Source organism: Acanthochromis polyacanthus, chromosome 13 (genome assembly GCF_021347895.1).
Source record: "Acanthochromis polyacanthus isolate Apoly-LR-REF ecotype Palm Island chromosome 13, KAUST_Apoly_ChrSc, whole genome shotgun sequence".
Taxonomy (NCBI): domain Eukaryota; kingdom Metazoa; phylum Chordata; class Actinopteri; family Pomacentridae; genus Acanthochromis; species Acanthochromis polyacanthus.
The window spans coordinates 20,761,566-20,778,306 of record NC_067125.1 but is presented as its reverse complement, the minus strand read 5'-3'; the positions used below and the strand labels follow the sequence as shown (position 1 = coordinate 20,778,306).

General features: G+C 39.2%; 1 protein-coding gene across 5 annotated transcripts in view; it reads right to left on the bottom strand.

The window, feature by feature from the left end:
• cuedc1b (CUE domain containing 1b) overlaps positions 1–16,741 on the bottom strand; it is a 47,502-nt gene that overhangs the window by 10,214 nt on the left and 20,547 nt on the right. For 2 of the 5 annotated variants that reach the window (XM_022210576.2, XM_022210577.2), the window contains exons 3-9: positions 13,799–13,926; positions 11,222–11,348; positions 9,870–10,134; positions 2,978–3,043; positions 2,669–2,749; positions 2,474–2,567; positions 916–974 (exon numbers count right to left, since the gene is read on the bottom strand). In XM_022210576.2, the coding sequence (XP_022066268.1) occupies positions 916–974; positions 2,474–2,567; positions 2,669–2,749; positions 2,978–3,043; positions 9,870–10,134; positions 11,222–11,348; positions 13,799–13,926 (820 nt within the window). Of the gene's footprint in view, positions 1–915; positions 975–2,463; positions 2,568–2,668; positions 2,750–2,977; positions 3,044–9,869; positions 10,135–11,221; positions 11,349–13,798; positions 13,927–16,741 lie in introns of those variants that run through there. The other 3 variants (XM_022210578.2, XM_051958159.1, XM_051958161.1) reach the window with 3 other exon arrangements.

Genomic DNA, 16,741 nt, shown 5'->3' with positions numbered 1-16,741 from the left:
TGTCCACTGAGCATCAGCTCACTTCTTTTTCTCCTCATCCCTGGTAATATGTTGTCTCTGGTTCAGGAGTATCTTGATATTAGGAATGTGACACTTGTAGCTTCTTTCCTGAAGACATCTGTACTCAGACACCAGCCTCAGTCCTTGCAGCGCTCTCCAAGTTCTTGAACAACTTTTTATGACAATCCTCCCAAGGCTGTGCTCATCCCTGTTGCTTATGCATCTTTTCCTAAAAAACTTTTCTCTTAACTTCAGTTCTCCATTAATATGGTTCAATACAGCATTCTGCCAACAGCCAGCCTCTTTAGCAACGACCTTCTGTGGTCTAACTTTCAAGTTTAAGACTTTAGATCAGTGTAGTAAACTAGACGGAGAGATAAACAGTATTTATACTGTTTTAATAGCAATTTACTCAAACTCAAAATGATATACTCCAGTATTTGTAAATAGCACATTTCTGATTTTTATGAACTATAAGCCATAATCATTGAAATTGAAACAAAAAATGTGTCATATTTCAATGAATCTAGAATATATGCATTTGCATTTTTGTAGATAACTGATGGAGAATGTTAAACTTGTTCACAATCTTCTTAATAAAATTTTTGAGATGCACTAATACATACAGACTGAATACTGTGAGAACACAAGTCAACAAAATATATACATGATCTAGTCAATTTTAGACATTCTAAAGCAGAAATGTTCCATATTATGCCTTTCTTTGATTGTATTCATCATTAGGGTTTTATGATTGCTTGTTGAAGTGTAGCTCAGTGCTCGTTTCCTTCTCCTTTGACTGGATGGATTTGCACGTCTGAGGGGATAGCTACATCAGTGAGGAGCAACTGCTGAATAAAATGTAGTAACAAAGCCAAGATACTTCACATTGTGTGGGTGACATATTTTTCTTACCACAGGTGTTTCCCTCTACATCGTCTAGGAGATTGGCTGTAGAGTTGGCTGTGCCCAATCTGGAAATGAGCTCAGTTAAGAACACCAGGCGTCCTGCCTTCCAAGCTAGATCAATCTCACAAATCATGAATGTGGGCAAATGAACCCCAGTGACGAAGGTCGATACATGGCTGGTGATGTAGGCAAGCTTTAAAAAACCTGAGCAATAATGAAGTCCTTGTGTAGATAATCATGGCACTGCTTGCCTTCATATGGATTTCACTTGTCCACCAGCAGTAAATAAACAAACAGCATGAAGGAAAAACAATATGGATGTTATGGTACTTGTTGTTGTGTCCATGGAGGACTAGAATGTGTAAAGTCATATGTTAAAAATGAATTACAAGATGTTACTGAAGTGAATTTATTTGCCAAGTTAAAGGTAAAATCAGTGATTAGAAACTCTTAGAGTTCTTTGCTAAATTCAGTGAATATCTTCCAGTCCATGAGCTGTCTGTTTTGTGTGTGTGCTGAAATTAAATATTTTGTTTATTTAGCTGTAAATGGGAAACAAAACGTGGTAAGGATTGATCCACACACTATCTCAGCATGTGAAATGCATATTCCAGCTCATCCCTCAATCTGGCACATTTATCTACCGCTAAATGTGTCATTCAATCTCAAATCATCACATTTTTGGAATAGTTTTGGAATCTCTGGTTTGCCTGAACATTTTTTAATCACAAATTATTGATATTTAAAATTATATCTGTGAAATTTTAGCTTGATGTATCAAATACTTTCTGAGATGGAAATTTTTAAAAACTGTTGGTTGACATAATTTCAACATGCTTTTTCACACACTACAATTTGAAGCAAACGACAATATCTTACTTTGCTTTTTTCATAATTAAAACTCAAACATAATCAGAGACAATTTGATATGCGTGTCAAATATTGTGGATTCCGTATCAATTACATGATTAGAAATATTAGTGAAAATTTAAGTTTATTTAGTGAGGTCCATGCACAGCCTCAAATTTCAATGCACAAATAACATGTTTTTAAACAAAATTCTACTTTGAAAAGTATTCAGGTTTATCAAGTTATAATTTTACAGATACCATTTTTTCAATATTCATAGTTAACGACAGAAAATGTTTCAAACAAGTCTGAGATGGTTGTGCAGAGGGCCTCTGATGATTTGAAATGGAATGACCCAAATATATTATTTATAATAATATACAAGTAGCTACATATCGACAAACTCTCTCTGCAATCACAGACTGCACCTTTAAAGCATTTACACTTTAAGTAGTCTTTTTCCACACTGATATTACTAATCAGTAACATAAGAGAAGCTTGTTTTTCAAAGTTTTTAACAGGCTTTTGATCTCTCATGGCCTTGGTACAGGTCATGTTATAGTCTCTTAACACCACCATGCAGTAGTCTTTTAATTGAAAAATTAACAATTTGAAGTCTGATGACCTCTTGCTCTGTCCATTTGGCTACTGTACAACCTCACAACAAACAAAGAATGCTAGCTTGATTATGCAATCAAAGTTGCATCAAGGATACGAGTGATGCTTCAGGAGCGTTCTCCTTTTTGTCTTTCTCCTCTTTGTTTTTTCAGAAAATGTTCTGGCAATTTCAAACAGCTTCTTTCGTGTTGCTAAAAATGAGAAGACATTACAAGTCATTAACTACACTAGCCTTGAAGAAGAATGCAGTTATTTCTGAAATAGCAATAGTACTGTAAATCCGCAAACTTACATTTTCCCATGTGCTTGAGTTTGTCTCTGAACAGCGCGTCATCTGAGATGGCCTCCATTGAAGTGGCAGAGTAGTGTTCTCCTGTACAAAGACACAACAGCACTGCCACACTGTACACTTATGTACATGCATATGTCAAACCTATCAAGCACAAGTATTTATAGTGTGATGTCTGTAGCAAAAATGCTTGACACAACCAACAAGTATCACAGTGAATGCGTAGACACACAGGCCAGTATTCAGTAGAATTTAGTGTGCAAAGACAGTTGCAAATAGGTTGGCAGAGGAAGCTTGATGAGTGATATCTACCTGAGGAACTCTCCATGCTAGATGAATGATTGGACTTTGATTTCTTTGATTCATACTTCAAGCGATCTAAAAACAGAGAGCAGATGTTATGACCACTGATGTGTGGAATCAAGATATGAGGAGCTCTGGTGTAAGGGCGTAGTGACCCAACTTCTAAACCTCCACACCAGTTCATCTTTACCAGTTTCTGCTGAGAGGGGAAAAGTTTAAAGCTTTAATTCATTGTTGCACTAGAGTTTGAATTTCAGAATAGCTAAATTGTAGAATTTTCACCATTGACACATTTTATTGTATTGAACTTTTTTTCATCAAACGTGTGTCTTGGTTATGAAATGTCTGTTGACTCACAGGCAAATTATATTTATTGTGCTGTTCCTTTTGTTCATTCATCCAAAACTAAAAAGATGTGAAGTGGGAACACTTCACAGCGAAAAATAAATAAAAAAAATCCCCTAAGCTTCAGCTAGGCTATGATCATAGGGTGAGAGATGGCAAATGGAGACATACAGAATTAATTTTGTCCAAGTAAAGAACAGCAAAGAACTGCACACAAAAAACAAACAGCAGCTTTCCAGAACTAGAAACTTTTCTAAAGGCTAGAATGTGCAAGGCAAAGAAATGTATGTGCACCAGAATACCTGATATTGCATCAATTTACATGTCTGTAGTGACACACTAAGTACCAGGGGCCTCCTTTATAAAGCTTGCGTACGCACAAAACAGGGCTAGAAAGTTGCGTACGCCACTTTCTGCGCAAAGGTTGTGATTTATAAAAACAAACTTGGCGTGAGAATATGGGCACCGGTGCGCCAACTTTGATGCTTGCTTACGCACATTTTGGAGACAGAGGGAACGGCAGTGCCGGAGGGTGAAGTGCTGAATTGAAACCAGATTGATCTCAAACCTTTATTGTCATCACATATTAGACTTGTAGAGCCGGATAATCATAAATCCTCATTGTTGTAGATGTTCCTATAGTGCGCCATTCGGCCTACGACTGTATTTGCAGAATTATGTTCATATATCAAATTTCCATCTTCAAATGATATAGAGCGGTGAGTGGCACTGATTGATTACTAATTTGGTAAAGGCATGTGACAATTAGTCCAATCACTGATCAAGCGGATAAATAGCAGGTGACAGCCGTGCGTAATGTGGCACAATGGATGCACTGGCATTGCTGGAAGATCATGTTAATGGTAGGCTCAGAATGGAGAGAGTTTTTAGGGACCACGGAGATTTCCTGTCCCATGATGATGACTGGCTAATAAGCCGATTTAGATTCCCTAGAGCAGTGCTCTTGGATCGATGTGCTGAACTGGGCCCTGTCTTAGACCGACCCACCCGCCGAAACCACGCCATCCCGGTACAGACACAGGTGCTGACCACTCTGCGGTTTGTGGCGACCGGCTCCTTCCAGCGGGAATTGGTCGAGAGGTATGTGTTTTATATGAAAAATATATGAGGTTACGTTTGTTGTCTAAATCCCGTTTAGGTCTGATATACAGTTAAATGATGTCCTTTAGGTCTGGATATCACAACCATCCCTCAGCGCGATAATGCCAGCTGTTTTGGATGGCATTATAAACATGACCAGTCAATACATCAGGTTTCCTAACACTGAACAGGCCAACATTAAACGGCAATTTGCAGCGATGTCCAGTTTCCCAAATGTAATCGGCGTACCTGACTGCACTCATGTTGCTGTAAGGTCTCCGAGTGAAGATGAATTTGTCTATGTGAACCGAAAAAATGTACATTCAATCAGTGTACAAATTATTTGTACATCGGACATGATCATAACAAATTTAGTGGCAGGGTGGCCTGGGTCAACACGATTCATTCATCCTGACGCACAGCAGTGTGGGGAAAAGACTGCAGGCCGGCGCTGCGTAAAACGCAGTGGATCAGCAGCTTCTTTATATGCAGATACATTCTTGAGTTACTTTGCATTGACCATTCATGGTAAAATGTGGGTGTGTTGTGAGGTGGATCCACCTGTGCAATCTTCCAGCTGGTGTGTGATTTATCAAGAAATTGTGTGCAGCTGTGTGTACGCACAGTTTTATAAATCAGGGACGAAGGGCGTACGCCCATTTCAGACTTTCGGTGTACACAAACTTTTAGTATGGAACCTACGCAATGTTTTATAAATGAGGCCCCAGGTCCTTTTTTTTCAAACCACTGTTAAAAACTGGGATTACACATTCTGTAGGGATCTGCACACACTCAGAATTGACAGTGTATCAGCACAACTAGGCACTGTTAATTCCAGCAAAGGGTGTTTCTAAAGTGTTCCATCCTTGTGCAATAACAGGTCCATTTTCCTCCATCCAAAAGTGTGCCCAACGTGTTTGATAACTGGATAAACAATATTCTACAATTCTACAATTTCATTTAGCAGATGCTTTTGTCCAAAGCGACGTACAACACAAGCAAGAATTCAGACATAAGGAAAAACCTGTAGTAAGTGCAAAAAGTGCTTCAAGTGCGATTGGTCAAAGGTATTGCCATCAAGTTGCAGAAGAATTGCTAACACCCCCCCCCCCCCCCACACACACACACCCTTTTTTTTTTTTTCCAACGTTGTCAGTGCTAAATAAGTGCTTGGTTTTGGACCACCTGACTTATTCTACCCCTAAGGTGGAGTCAGATTAAGTGCCTAGGTGTTCTCTGAACAATTGAGCCTTCAATTGTCTTTTAAAAGTAGAAAGGAACTCAGCAGAACGCACAGAGTTTGGTAGTTTGTTCCACCATTTGGAAACAATACAATGCATTATTTTGTTTTCTTATTTTTGTGTGAACAACAAAACAACAACAGAAATATTTGTGTATTTTCTGTTTTCATATTCAAATCATTAACTAGAAAAAAAGTCAGAGAACTGACACAGGACTTGGTCGACTGGTGCCAGCGGAACTGCCTCCAGATCAACTCAGGGAAGACTAAAGAGCTGGTGGTAAGCTTCTGCAGGTGCAGTCACACTCCCCAACACCGTTGAACATCCAGGGCATGGACACTGAGCAAGTGGACTCATACCTGGGTGTTCACCTGAACAATAAACTGGACTGAACAGGCTACACTACAGCACCATACAGGAAGGATCAGAGCAGATTCTATCTGTTAAGGAGACTGTGGTCTTTTGGGTTGCAGGAGGAAAAAGGAGAATGTTGGACAGGGTCTCCCATCCCATGCATGACACTCTGAGGACACTGGACAGCTCCTTCAGTGAGAGACTGATCACCCCAGGAGTGTGAAGCAGCGTTACCGCAGGTCCTTATTTCCTGCTGCTATCAGACTCTAATCAGCACTGCTCCCAACAGACCACACACTCACTTAATGACAGTTAGCAAACTGTCATGTCCACATACACCGAAGTGCAATTCATTTGTGTAAATATTCTTAAATTTGTGTTGTTAGTATCCTTGTGTTCTTCAGTTTTTCTTATTTATATTGTATATATATAGTGTATATTTCTTATGTCTTTAATTCATAGATGCGATGTCTTGATTTTTGTCACTTTGCTGCCGTGCCATTGCAAATTTCCCATTGTAGGAATAATAAAGGATATTCTAGATATGTTGACGACACCCGGGTCAAAAGCAAAGCCCAAGAAATACATGCCTTCACAGAATATATCAACTTGGACAGCAACATCGAGTGAACAAGGAAAAAAAACAACAAGGGGAAAAAAAGCTGACTTCTGACTTATTTTTGACTCCCATTACCAACTGGAGTGTCCAAAAGACTTAGAAGGATACCAATGTACTTCACATCTAGCAACACTTTGAGACAAAAAATAGTTCACCCTAAGGATGAAACACACATACTTGGGCAGAGTAATGTTGTATAGCTGAATACAACAATGAAGAGTGCACAGAATTTTGTATTGGGTAATTAGAAACGGCAACTGTAAAGTGTAAATTGCAAATTATACTACTATTACTGATAGTGCTTATTAATTCAGTCCTTTAATAGTATTTGTCTGGGTTAATTCCATTTGTTTTAAGAGAAAAAAAAAAGAACTGGCACTGTTTTATGCTCTCTTATGGTTACATTTTTCTTTTCATTTTTTCACATTTTAAAAAATATTTTGACTGTACTGATTGTTTTATTTAAGAAAGACAAGATTGTGGGTACTTCTATCATTGCCAACACTGCAGTTTGTTAGAGGGTGGAAAAAGCAAGGAAGATTTTGCCTTTAGCTCTAAAATCACTAAATCCCCTTTGCACTGAGAACTCAAACTAAAGTTTTAAACAACAGTTAAAAATCATGCCCTGACCACTTCAGATTAAATTTGTGAACATATATAGCAAAACCATCTGCTGGCCAGTAATTACTTTTAAGCATTAAATCCAGGTTCATATAATTTCCCTAAGTCAGTGTGTGGGCTCCAGGCTACCAGCATACATAACATACCTGAGGCAACAGGATCATGTCCCTGAATTAAGCAAAGAAAAACTGTGCATTGCTCTGTCCGTATGTGATGAACTTTCTGGTAGCGACAGATGCAGCAATAAAAACAGCAAGTCAATTTTCTTAAATTCTCCAGAACCGGTAGCAGAAATCATATCATCACAGGTTAATGGTGCTCTGGTCTTAAATCAGTTAACCCAGAGATTTATTAATACTGGGTTTCTGTATCCATTCCCACTTACATATAAAGGAGAGTAAACCCCAGCTCCACATAACTGAACACTTAGCCAGCCACTCACCTACACTTAAAGGATGAGGGATATGCACCTATGTGAACAGCAATGTTCACATTCTGGGCAGAAAAGACATGGTTTGAGATGTGCAGCACCGTCTACCTTTCATCTCTTTTCTTATCTGGTTACGAGAAATTGTTTGTCTAGGTACTCTCACACCATATAAATAAACATGTATTTAGGTTCACATGTAATCATTTTTCTTTGTGTAATTTACTTGGGTGTTTAATTATTTAAGCTTATTTTCTGTCAAACTATTGATTAATGAAGTCAAATAATATGGCAGCAAGTCAGACTTAGTGGCAAAATCTCAGTTATCCTGCCTTTGACCACATTTGTTTGTCATCACAAGTTGGTAACGTAATCTCAACTCTACTGAATTTGCTTTATGGAACTGAAATAACTTGATAGTAATTCAGACTAACTGACATAAGAGGGGCTTATTTTCTAAACTCACTTTAGGGAACAGGCCCTTTGAAGACCGAGAATCTACACAAACAAAAACATGCATTATAAATGAGTTTTTGTTGTTATCAAACGAGTTGAGCAGAGCTTTGAACGGACGGCACTGACCCCATTGCAGTCATGTTGCTCAGGCTATTGAAAATTAGTTCTACTGAAATCAACTGACTGATTCTATGTTTCATTATTATAAATGCAGGTGTGACCAGGCTTTATGACTGACGTTACAAGGTTACTTCAACAAGTTCTCAGCCTCATGCGGAAACGAGGGCCCTAACTCCCTTTTTGGGGCGTAACTGTAAAACACTAAAGTCTTGTATCACTGTCCACAAAACATTACAATGTAACAACAAATGTTTGAAGCAATCAAAAAATAAAGAAGAGGAAAGCCTTGAGCTGGCATCCAGGACAATGCACCTGTCCACACAGCCCAAGTGATAATGTTAAAGAAGCAGCCAAATGTGGCTTTGAACTGGTGTCCTACCTTACTCATCTGACCTGTGCTTTGTTGAATGCCACAGTGTCCTGTAATACCATCACATCAACTCAAAGGTGTCCTTTTCTTGCAAAGAAACAAGCACAAACTTAAGTGTTTGTGGACAGTGATAAAGCTTTATAGCATACTGTTATGCTATAAATCGAGTTATGGCTCTTCCTGTGTGACGCCCAGAACCTTCTAAATAATCCTCGTATATCTGTCCTTTGAAAACCTTCACTGCCAGAATATTTGTTCAAATAAGTCAAAATCACAAGCAAGACTCAGAGATCTAAACCAAATGCCAAGCATGTCATCACACTTGGACTGTGACTTTAGAAAACCAGTTTCTTCACTACCAACATTTCAGTGTTAGCATTCTCCAGTGTTAGGAGCTTTGGTTTGCTGATACTGTTCGGTGTCTGATTAAACATTCATTTTATTACTTAGACAAAAGTAATTCCAAAGAGACAAGCATAGGACTTCAGTATCAAGGCAAATTATGGCAATAATGGCACAAAAAACAAAGGCTTTTAAAGCTGCCCTGTGGAGTTTTCTTGGGAAAATAAAAACATTTTCACATAGTGCTACTAACCGATGCACATTCTGTATACACCGTAGCTCCTCTCACAACTGTGTTGAATACGTTCTTCCTCACAAAACATCAACACACAACGTTTTAAAAGTATTTCATCTATTTATTTTTGGACAGGCAATCTATCCATGGTGTACCCTGACTTTTTGACTTCTGCCCTAAGTCAGCTGGGATAGGCTACAGCTCCCCTGACCCTGCACAGCACAAAGCAGTGTGTAGAAAATGGAAAGATGGACATTCACATTCTTGTTAACAAACTTGCAGTCATCTTCCTTGTCTCTGTTCACACATGAGTTATATCTTGGCATTCTGCCCATCCTGTAGGCCTGGCAAAATGTGTACTATCTTGGCCACATGCAAGTCCAGATGCATGGAAAACAAACAAAACATTGATCAACTCATAAAATAGTAGCTCCACAGCACTGAAATAAGTGAAGAACTCCACAGGGAACCTTAAATGACAGTAACCTCAAAAAGGCATGGATTTCTCCATATTAACTGTAAAGCATGTCACAGCTGAAATGTTTGTTTTAGCACTGTTTTTTGGTAGCTAGTATTCTGTGAACAATATAACACAAGAAACCATACAGTTAGTTACCTCCTCATGGCATTATCAGAAGAACTCCCCTTTGATAAGTGTACATGATCATACCTCTCTCTAAGGCAATCAGGAACTCGCGGTTGCGCTGCAGCTCTCTCATGAACTCCTCGTTCTGCAGGAACAAGGCGATGCGCTCATCCTCCAGATACTGCTTCAGTTTCTTGTCTTGCTCTGTAGCTCCTGTTGACAAACCTGAACCTCCAGTGGTCCCTGCAGCTACTGACCCAGAACCAGACTGAGCTGTCCACTGGCTCGCTGAAGAAACTGAGGAGGATGAGGATGATGAAGGCTGAGAGAGACTGTTCTGAGAGCTCTGCTAATATAAAGACAAGAGAGGATTTTTAGGTACCATGTGTTTTAACCACATCTGCTACCATGTCCACATCCATTTCAATCCACACTGATGATGTTCATGGAAAAAGCATTGTCTTCAAAAGTACTCTTGCTATTAGTATTGTTCGGTCATTGTTCAACATTTGGAAAAATATACCAAGGAGGACTTCAAAAGATGACGTTAAACTGTACGTCTAATACATGTAGATCTTGCGTCTGAGTGAGTTAGTCTATGATAGCATTCAGATTGTTCAATCAAAACCTTGTGGGCTGCAAAACAGTCTAGGTTTTGATTAAAAACAAAAAGCATAAATACTCATCAGCATCAGTACTACTTACTAAATAACATCTCCGTTGGATCAAGGCTCCAGACTAAGTTTTTCACTCGTAGCACTGCATTAGCCATCATAACTGAGTGTAATGAGCTACTCTTTCTTTGCCTGCACTCTTTTTCATCAATTGTGTCTAAGTTGGTCCTTTCTTTGTCCACATTTTGTTTCTGGAAACACTTCTCTACAAATTGTTTCATGTTTAGTACAGTAACAGTGAAACGGACTATTGCACACATCAGACAGAGAAACTTACTGAAACAACGAGGAAGAAAAAGAACTACTTTTAAACACAAACGCTAACACAGCAGCTGTCCATAATGGCTAGAGTGTCTCAAAATCAGCCTGATGATCACCATACACGCACAAATGTGGCCACGCGAAATTACAACTAGCATGCTGTCGATTAACTCAGACTTCATGTCCACTATGATGGACTACTGCACTACAAAATATTTAAGTTGATAGCTCTTTTAAACAGGCAATCTGTTCACTGTTTTGGCAGTAATCTTATGAAGCCAGATCTAGTAACATTTCTACACCACTTTCAACCCAGAACCAGTCTGAATTTATGTCGTCACATTTATGAACAGACATGAGAATAGTACTGTATTGACGATGGTTATCTTAACAGTAATGACGGAGTCCAAACTGGCAAAAACACTGATGGTCCCATATAACACTTTTACAAACAGAACCACCTAAAAATTTTTGGAAAAGATGCATAAATCACATTTTTACCTTAATGCTGTCTAGCTGTTGTGGCAAAATACGCAGAAAATCGTCAGGGAGATTTCCAAGCAAAGGTGGGTTCCAGTTCCGATAGCTTCTGACTTGCTGCTGACCGGGAGGAGCTTGGCCTTCAGATCTGGGAAAGCCCATGGATAAATGGGACAGAGTAAGTAACATTAATAAATCTACCAAATGCATTACCAACAAATGTGTAGCTGTGTCAGACCACTGTTAATTGTTTACATGCTTTAAATAGTGCACAAACAAAATCAGACAGGCGACTGAGAAGCAGCAATAATCTATTTGTGTCCCATATTTTGTTAACTGGACAAGGAATTTTACAAGGGAAGAAATGCCTAAAGACTGGTTGAACTTTGTTTTAAAAAATGCTGAGCGGTTATCTTATCGACCGAGCCGGGGGGAGGGTTTGGGGGGCCCTCCTCCCATGCAAGAAACCTTTGAAATTTAAAGGCTGAAATGGTGCATTCTGGTGAACGTAGAATTCTTTAAACATGAAGGCTTAAAAAAAATATCTGTATGGGACCTTCTAGGCACCCCCCAAAAACAGCACAAAGTCATGTTAATGTGATGAAACCAAATATTTATACTGGATTCAAATTTGAATGAGCCACATGAAGTCATCACTATGTGCGCTTTCCTATCGACCATGGGAGTGAGCCTCTTCTGTTGAGGAACTTGTGGGGCAATGCCACTGGGTTGTTGCAAGCATAGACATAATAAAGAGTAGACGCCGCATCAACCGCTACTGCCTATTGGGGCTGACGAGCGGTGGGGTCGCCATCTTGGTCCGGTCAGCCGCTCCACTCAGCGCTGTTTGACAGCGCATTTAATCCATCTTAACTCTGAATGTTAAACTGATTTTCACGCGTTTTTTATTTTTATTTTTTTGCTGCAAACGTCATACATGTAGCTATGATACAGAACAAATGGTTCGGCGTATTTTAATATTCATAGCGGGAATAATAGATAATAATAATAATAATAATGGGTAATAGAATATTCTGATATTAAGCTCGACTGTAGACAGGTATTTTGCAAACACTGTAAACACACACACACTAATATATGTTAGAGAAGCAGATAATGGCAGCAAAGTCAATTATTTTAATAATTTGAAGAGACAATATGTGATTACGCCATATATACATATATAAACAAAATACTGACTAATGAACACATTTCTATATAAAACAATATATATATATATATATATATATATATATATATATATAAAATCATTTTCTGATATATCTTTTTTAATATATATGTATGAATTATATTGATAGTCTATATATGATTTATATAATAATTTTCTCTGATATATTGATTATATTAATACTCCATCTATGATTTATATATATTCATTTTCTCTGATGTATTTTGTTTATATATGCATATATAGCGTAATCATATATTGTCTCTTCAAATTATTAAAATAATTGACTTTACTGCCATTATCTGCTTCTCTAATATATATTAGTGTGTGTGTTGTTACAGTGTTTGCAAAATACCTGTCTACAGTCGAGCTTAATATCAGAATATTCTACTGTTAATCCCGCTATGAATATTAAAATACGCCGAACCATTTGTCCTGTATCATAGCTACATGTATGACATTTGCAGCAAAAAATAAAAATAAAAACGTATGAAAATCAGTTTTATTCAGAGTTAAGATGGATTAAATGCGCTGTCAAACAGCGCTGAGTGGAGCGGGTGATCGGACCAAGAGGGCGGCCGTATTTCTCGCTGCGCAGCAGCCCGAGCGGCGTCTACTCTTTATTATGTCTATGGTTGCAAGTACACACCACTGATCCCGTATGTTTGGTCCTGTTGTCGCGTCTCTTCCCTCCGCCGGGTGAAAAAATTGCTGGGCATTTGGTGGTTAGAGCCCTTTTCGTACAATTTCCTGGCATGATTTTTCGTTTTCATGTGGTCTATCAGCACTTGGCATCCTCTGTCGCTGTATTTTGTCTCATCGTCGCACACCATGCATCTCGCTTTCCCAGCTACATCTAACTTTCGATAATGCTCTCCAATCGTTGTTTCCAACTTGTGCTTTTGCCAGCGCACTGTTGACAACTACGTGCGATCCAACCCTATACCCCTTACACCAGGGGTGTCAAACTCAGTTCCTGGAGGGCCACTATCCTGCATGTTTTAGATGTTTCCTTCTTCCAACACACCTGATTCAAATGATCAGCTTATCATCAAGCTCAGCAGAAGCCTGATAACGAGCCTGATCATTTGAATCAGGTGTGTTGGAAGAGGGAAACATCTAAAACATGCAGGATAGTGGCCCTCCAGGAACGGATCTTGACACCCCTGCCTTACACCCTATTTTTTTTTTCTCATCGAATTTGGGCGATTCACGTTGGGTCTCAAAATTGATACCTCGATACGCGAATTTTCGCGGATCCGCGACCAAATAACATGCCTGATCAATAACAAGTAAGATGATCAGGAGTGTTAGCAGTACCTAACCTAGAAGCAACTGTGTCAAATACTACACCATAAGGGGCACAGGTTTGGTTAGAAATTTTTTGAAGACAGATCAATCCCTCTTACCGGGGAGGGGGGTTTGGTGGGTCCTCTGGATATTTCCTGTCATAAATATGCATATCATATGTTGGTGGAGAGTAAATTGGAGGGGGTTCTTCATCTGAACTGTCAGGTTCCAGGGTACGCTCCAGAATCTAGGAAAAAACAGAAGCATTTTTTTAGAGTTTTCAATCCTAATACATTTTTATAAGAATTGCATTATGATTCAATTTAGACTTAAGGATTTAAGGTTAAAATCACAGATAAAACTTAATAAGCCACACTTAGACGTTCACAACTTAACACAGAGTGTTAAGTTACATTTCTTCAGGGTTCCACTCACAAGTGACATCCTTACAGTTACTCAACACTGAACAGCCTGTAACTCCAAAGAAATGGGTTTCCACTGCTAAACCTCAGTTTTGTTGTAAAATTCAGACATGTTCATATTTTACAGAAAGACAGTCCTCATACTACAGAGCCTGTCCATTCACTGAACTGTCAACTCAAAAATCATGAAGCCTGTAAACAAGTGACAGACTAAAGAAAGAACCTGAATAAACAACACACAGAGATGCACTGCAATACACTTGGCACAATTAAGCCGTTACCATCCAATCCTGCTGTGTGGTAGATGTAAAAATGCTGAGCAGGCCAGGGTTTCCGCTACATTCATACATTCATTCTGCAGCGGTGGTCCGCCGGTACTAAAATTCCGGGCCGCTCCTGTAATTTTTTTATTTTTTAAATCGTCGCAAATACTCCACTGCCACACGTCTCCACTGTCACAGCAGTCTTGCACTGTGACGGTACAAACGTAAACTACAGATAACTATGGCGCTCTCAGTATCTACTCTTTGTGTGTGTGTGTGTGTGTGTGTGTGTGTGTGTGTGTGTGTGTGTGTGTGTGTGTGTGTGTGGTGGTGAGAACGACACGGCAGGCCTTGCAAAATCAGATTTTTTATCAAGATGACAAGAAGAAAAGATTGAAGTGATGTTGAATAAGGTTTGCTGCTGGGGTGGGGATAGCAAGAGCTTTCGCTGCAGAGATCGTCTGACGCCATCATGCAAAAGACAATATCAAAAGAGAATGCTCTTCGAAAGCTTACTGCATACAGCAACTTCTTGTTCACTTGTACTTGAGCACCAATGAAGATCACAAATGGTTTAGTTTGTGTTTCTGATTTACATTTGCTGCTTAGAACAGTAAAAACTGTTGAAAAAGATCCAGTTTTGCAAATCCAGTTGATAATCCATTAGTCTGACTCACCTGATGTAGGTTGTTAGCCTAGCCGTGCTAGACCCAGCTCTGAAGACACAAGGGTCTAGGAACTCTCGACAGGGAGGGAGGCGTGCTAAAAGGTTGTCTTTCAAATCCCTCTGCAGCAATTGGGTAGGTATACAACCAATCAGCGCAACAAATAGGCTGACGTAGTTCCTAGAGCGCCGGAAATCAGAGGATGCGGTAGTTCGGTGAAGCCTTATTTATACAGTCAATGGGTGAAGCTCAAGTATATTACAGACATGTTAACAGAAAGATTATTCAGAGTCGGTGCTAATGGAGCTCAACGACTGTTGTCGTTTTTGTTGTTGACCCTGGCAGAGAATTAAATTCGTTGCCGTGGGTTGTCTAGCGCGGCTAGGCTAGTTGTTTCCGGTTGTTTGCCTCTGTCGTCACTTAGTTACGCCCGCCTTCTGACTCTACACTTCATGTTGATTCGTCGGCCAGTTTTAGGAGCATCCAACCTCGAGGCTTACCGAGGGTAACTAGACCCACCCTGGCAGAGAATTAAATTCGTTGCCATGGATTGTCTAGCACGACTAGGCGAGTAGGATGTGGGTATAAGTCTGCCACTGGTCGATCATTTCAGTCAGCATTCTCTCCCACTTCCACTATCTGTGCGTTACCATTTTCATTGGCCAGAAAAGAAATAACAGAAACCTCCAGACAGCAACCTACCACACTGCTCATCTCTCAGTGCACAAATGTTTCCATCACAAGAATTATACCCATCACCAGTTTGGAGGGAACACCAGACCTGCACGCTTTGTTTAGTCCTGCTGATGATGTGACTGGTTTAAAGAAATACAAGCAGGACAGAGCATTTTTGCCAATAGAAGAATGATAGTGAGGTGCAGCCAGACAACTAAGTCTTACAAAATGGGCTGGTGAAATGAGACTGACACTCCATTGTCAAAGGGGTAGTTTAAACTTGGGATTGACAAAGATTTTTTCAGGGCTGATGTCAGTATCAATTACTGGTGACGGAGAAAGGCAAATAACTGATATTTGGAAATAGGAAATGACCAACACATTGTTGGTTTATTTTTCATTGTCAATTATTGGTGATAAAGAAAGGTTGAAAATCCATATTTGGAACTCATACACTCATAAAAGTTGTCTATTAACAGCATGTTATAGGAGGGAACATGTCATTCATAACTAAGTTTGCTCATTTGTAAGGATTGCTATTACCTAACTCACTAAGAACTTCTGGAGGACAGCAATGTTTACTACAATGTCAGCAAGTATCTTGGTTTTTAATCATACCCCCTTTTTTTTAATCATATTTGGCGTATGCTGTTTACATCAGGGGGAAAAAAAACCCTGGTTATTCCCATATCTCAGGGTACATGATCATAACAGTACTCAGGTTTCTTGTAATTTATGCTACTATACACTGTTCCAACAAAGTATATTCAAAAACCTTAATAAACACATCACAGTGTTTGGAGTGGTCCAACTAGTAAGTGAATGTATCTTACAGCCATAATGACAATTAGGTCTTATTCAGGTTTCTGAAGCAAACACAAATGTTTACATATCATACTACCACAAATCATACCAGAATAAGTCGGAAACCTATCATAACCAGGACAGTAGTGTTCACTTAATGACACTAATAGTCATCATTATAATAAAAAAGGAGGCTTTGGTTTATGGTGTCAATAGCGAAAGTGATCACACCG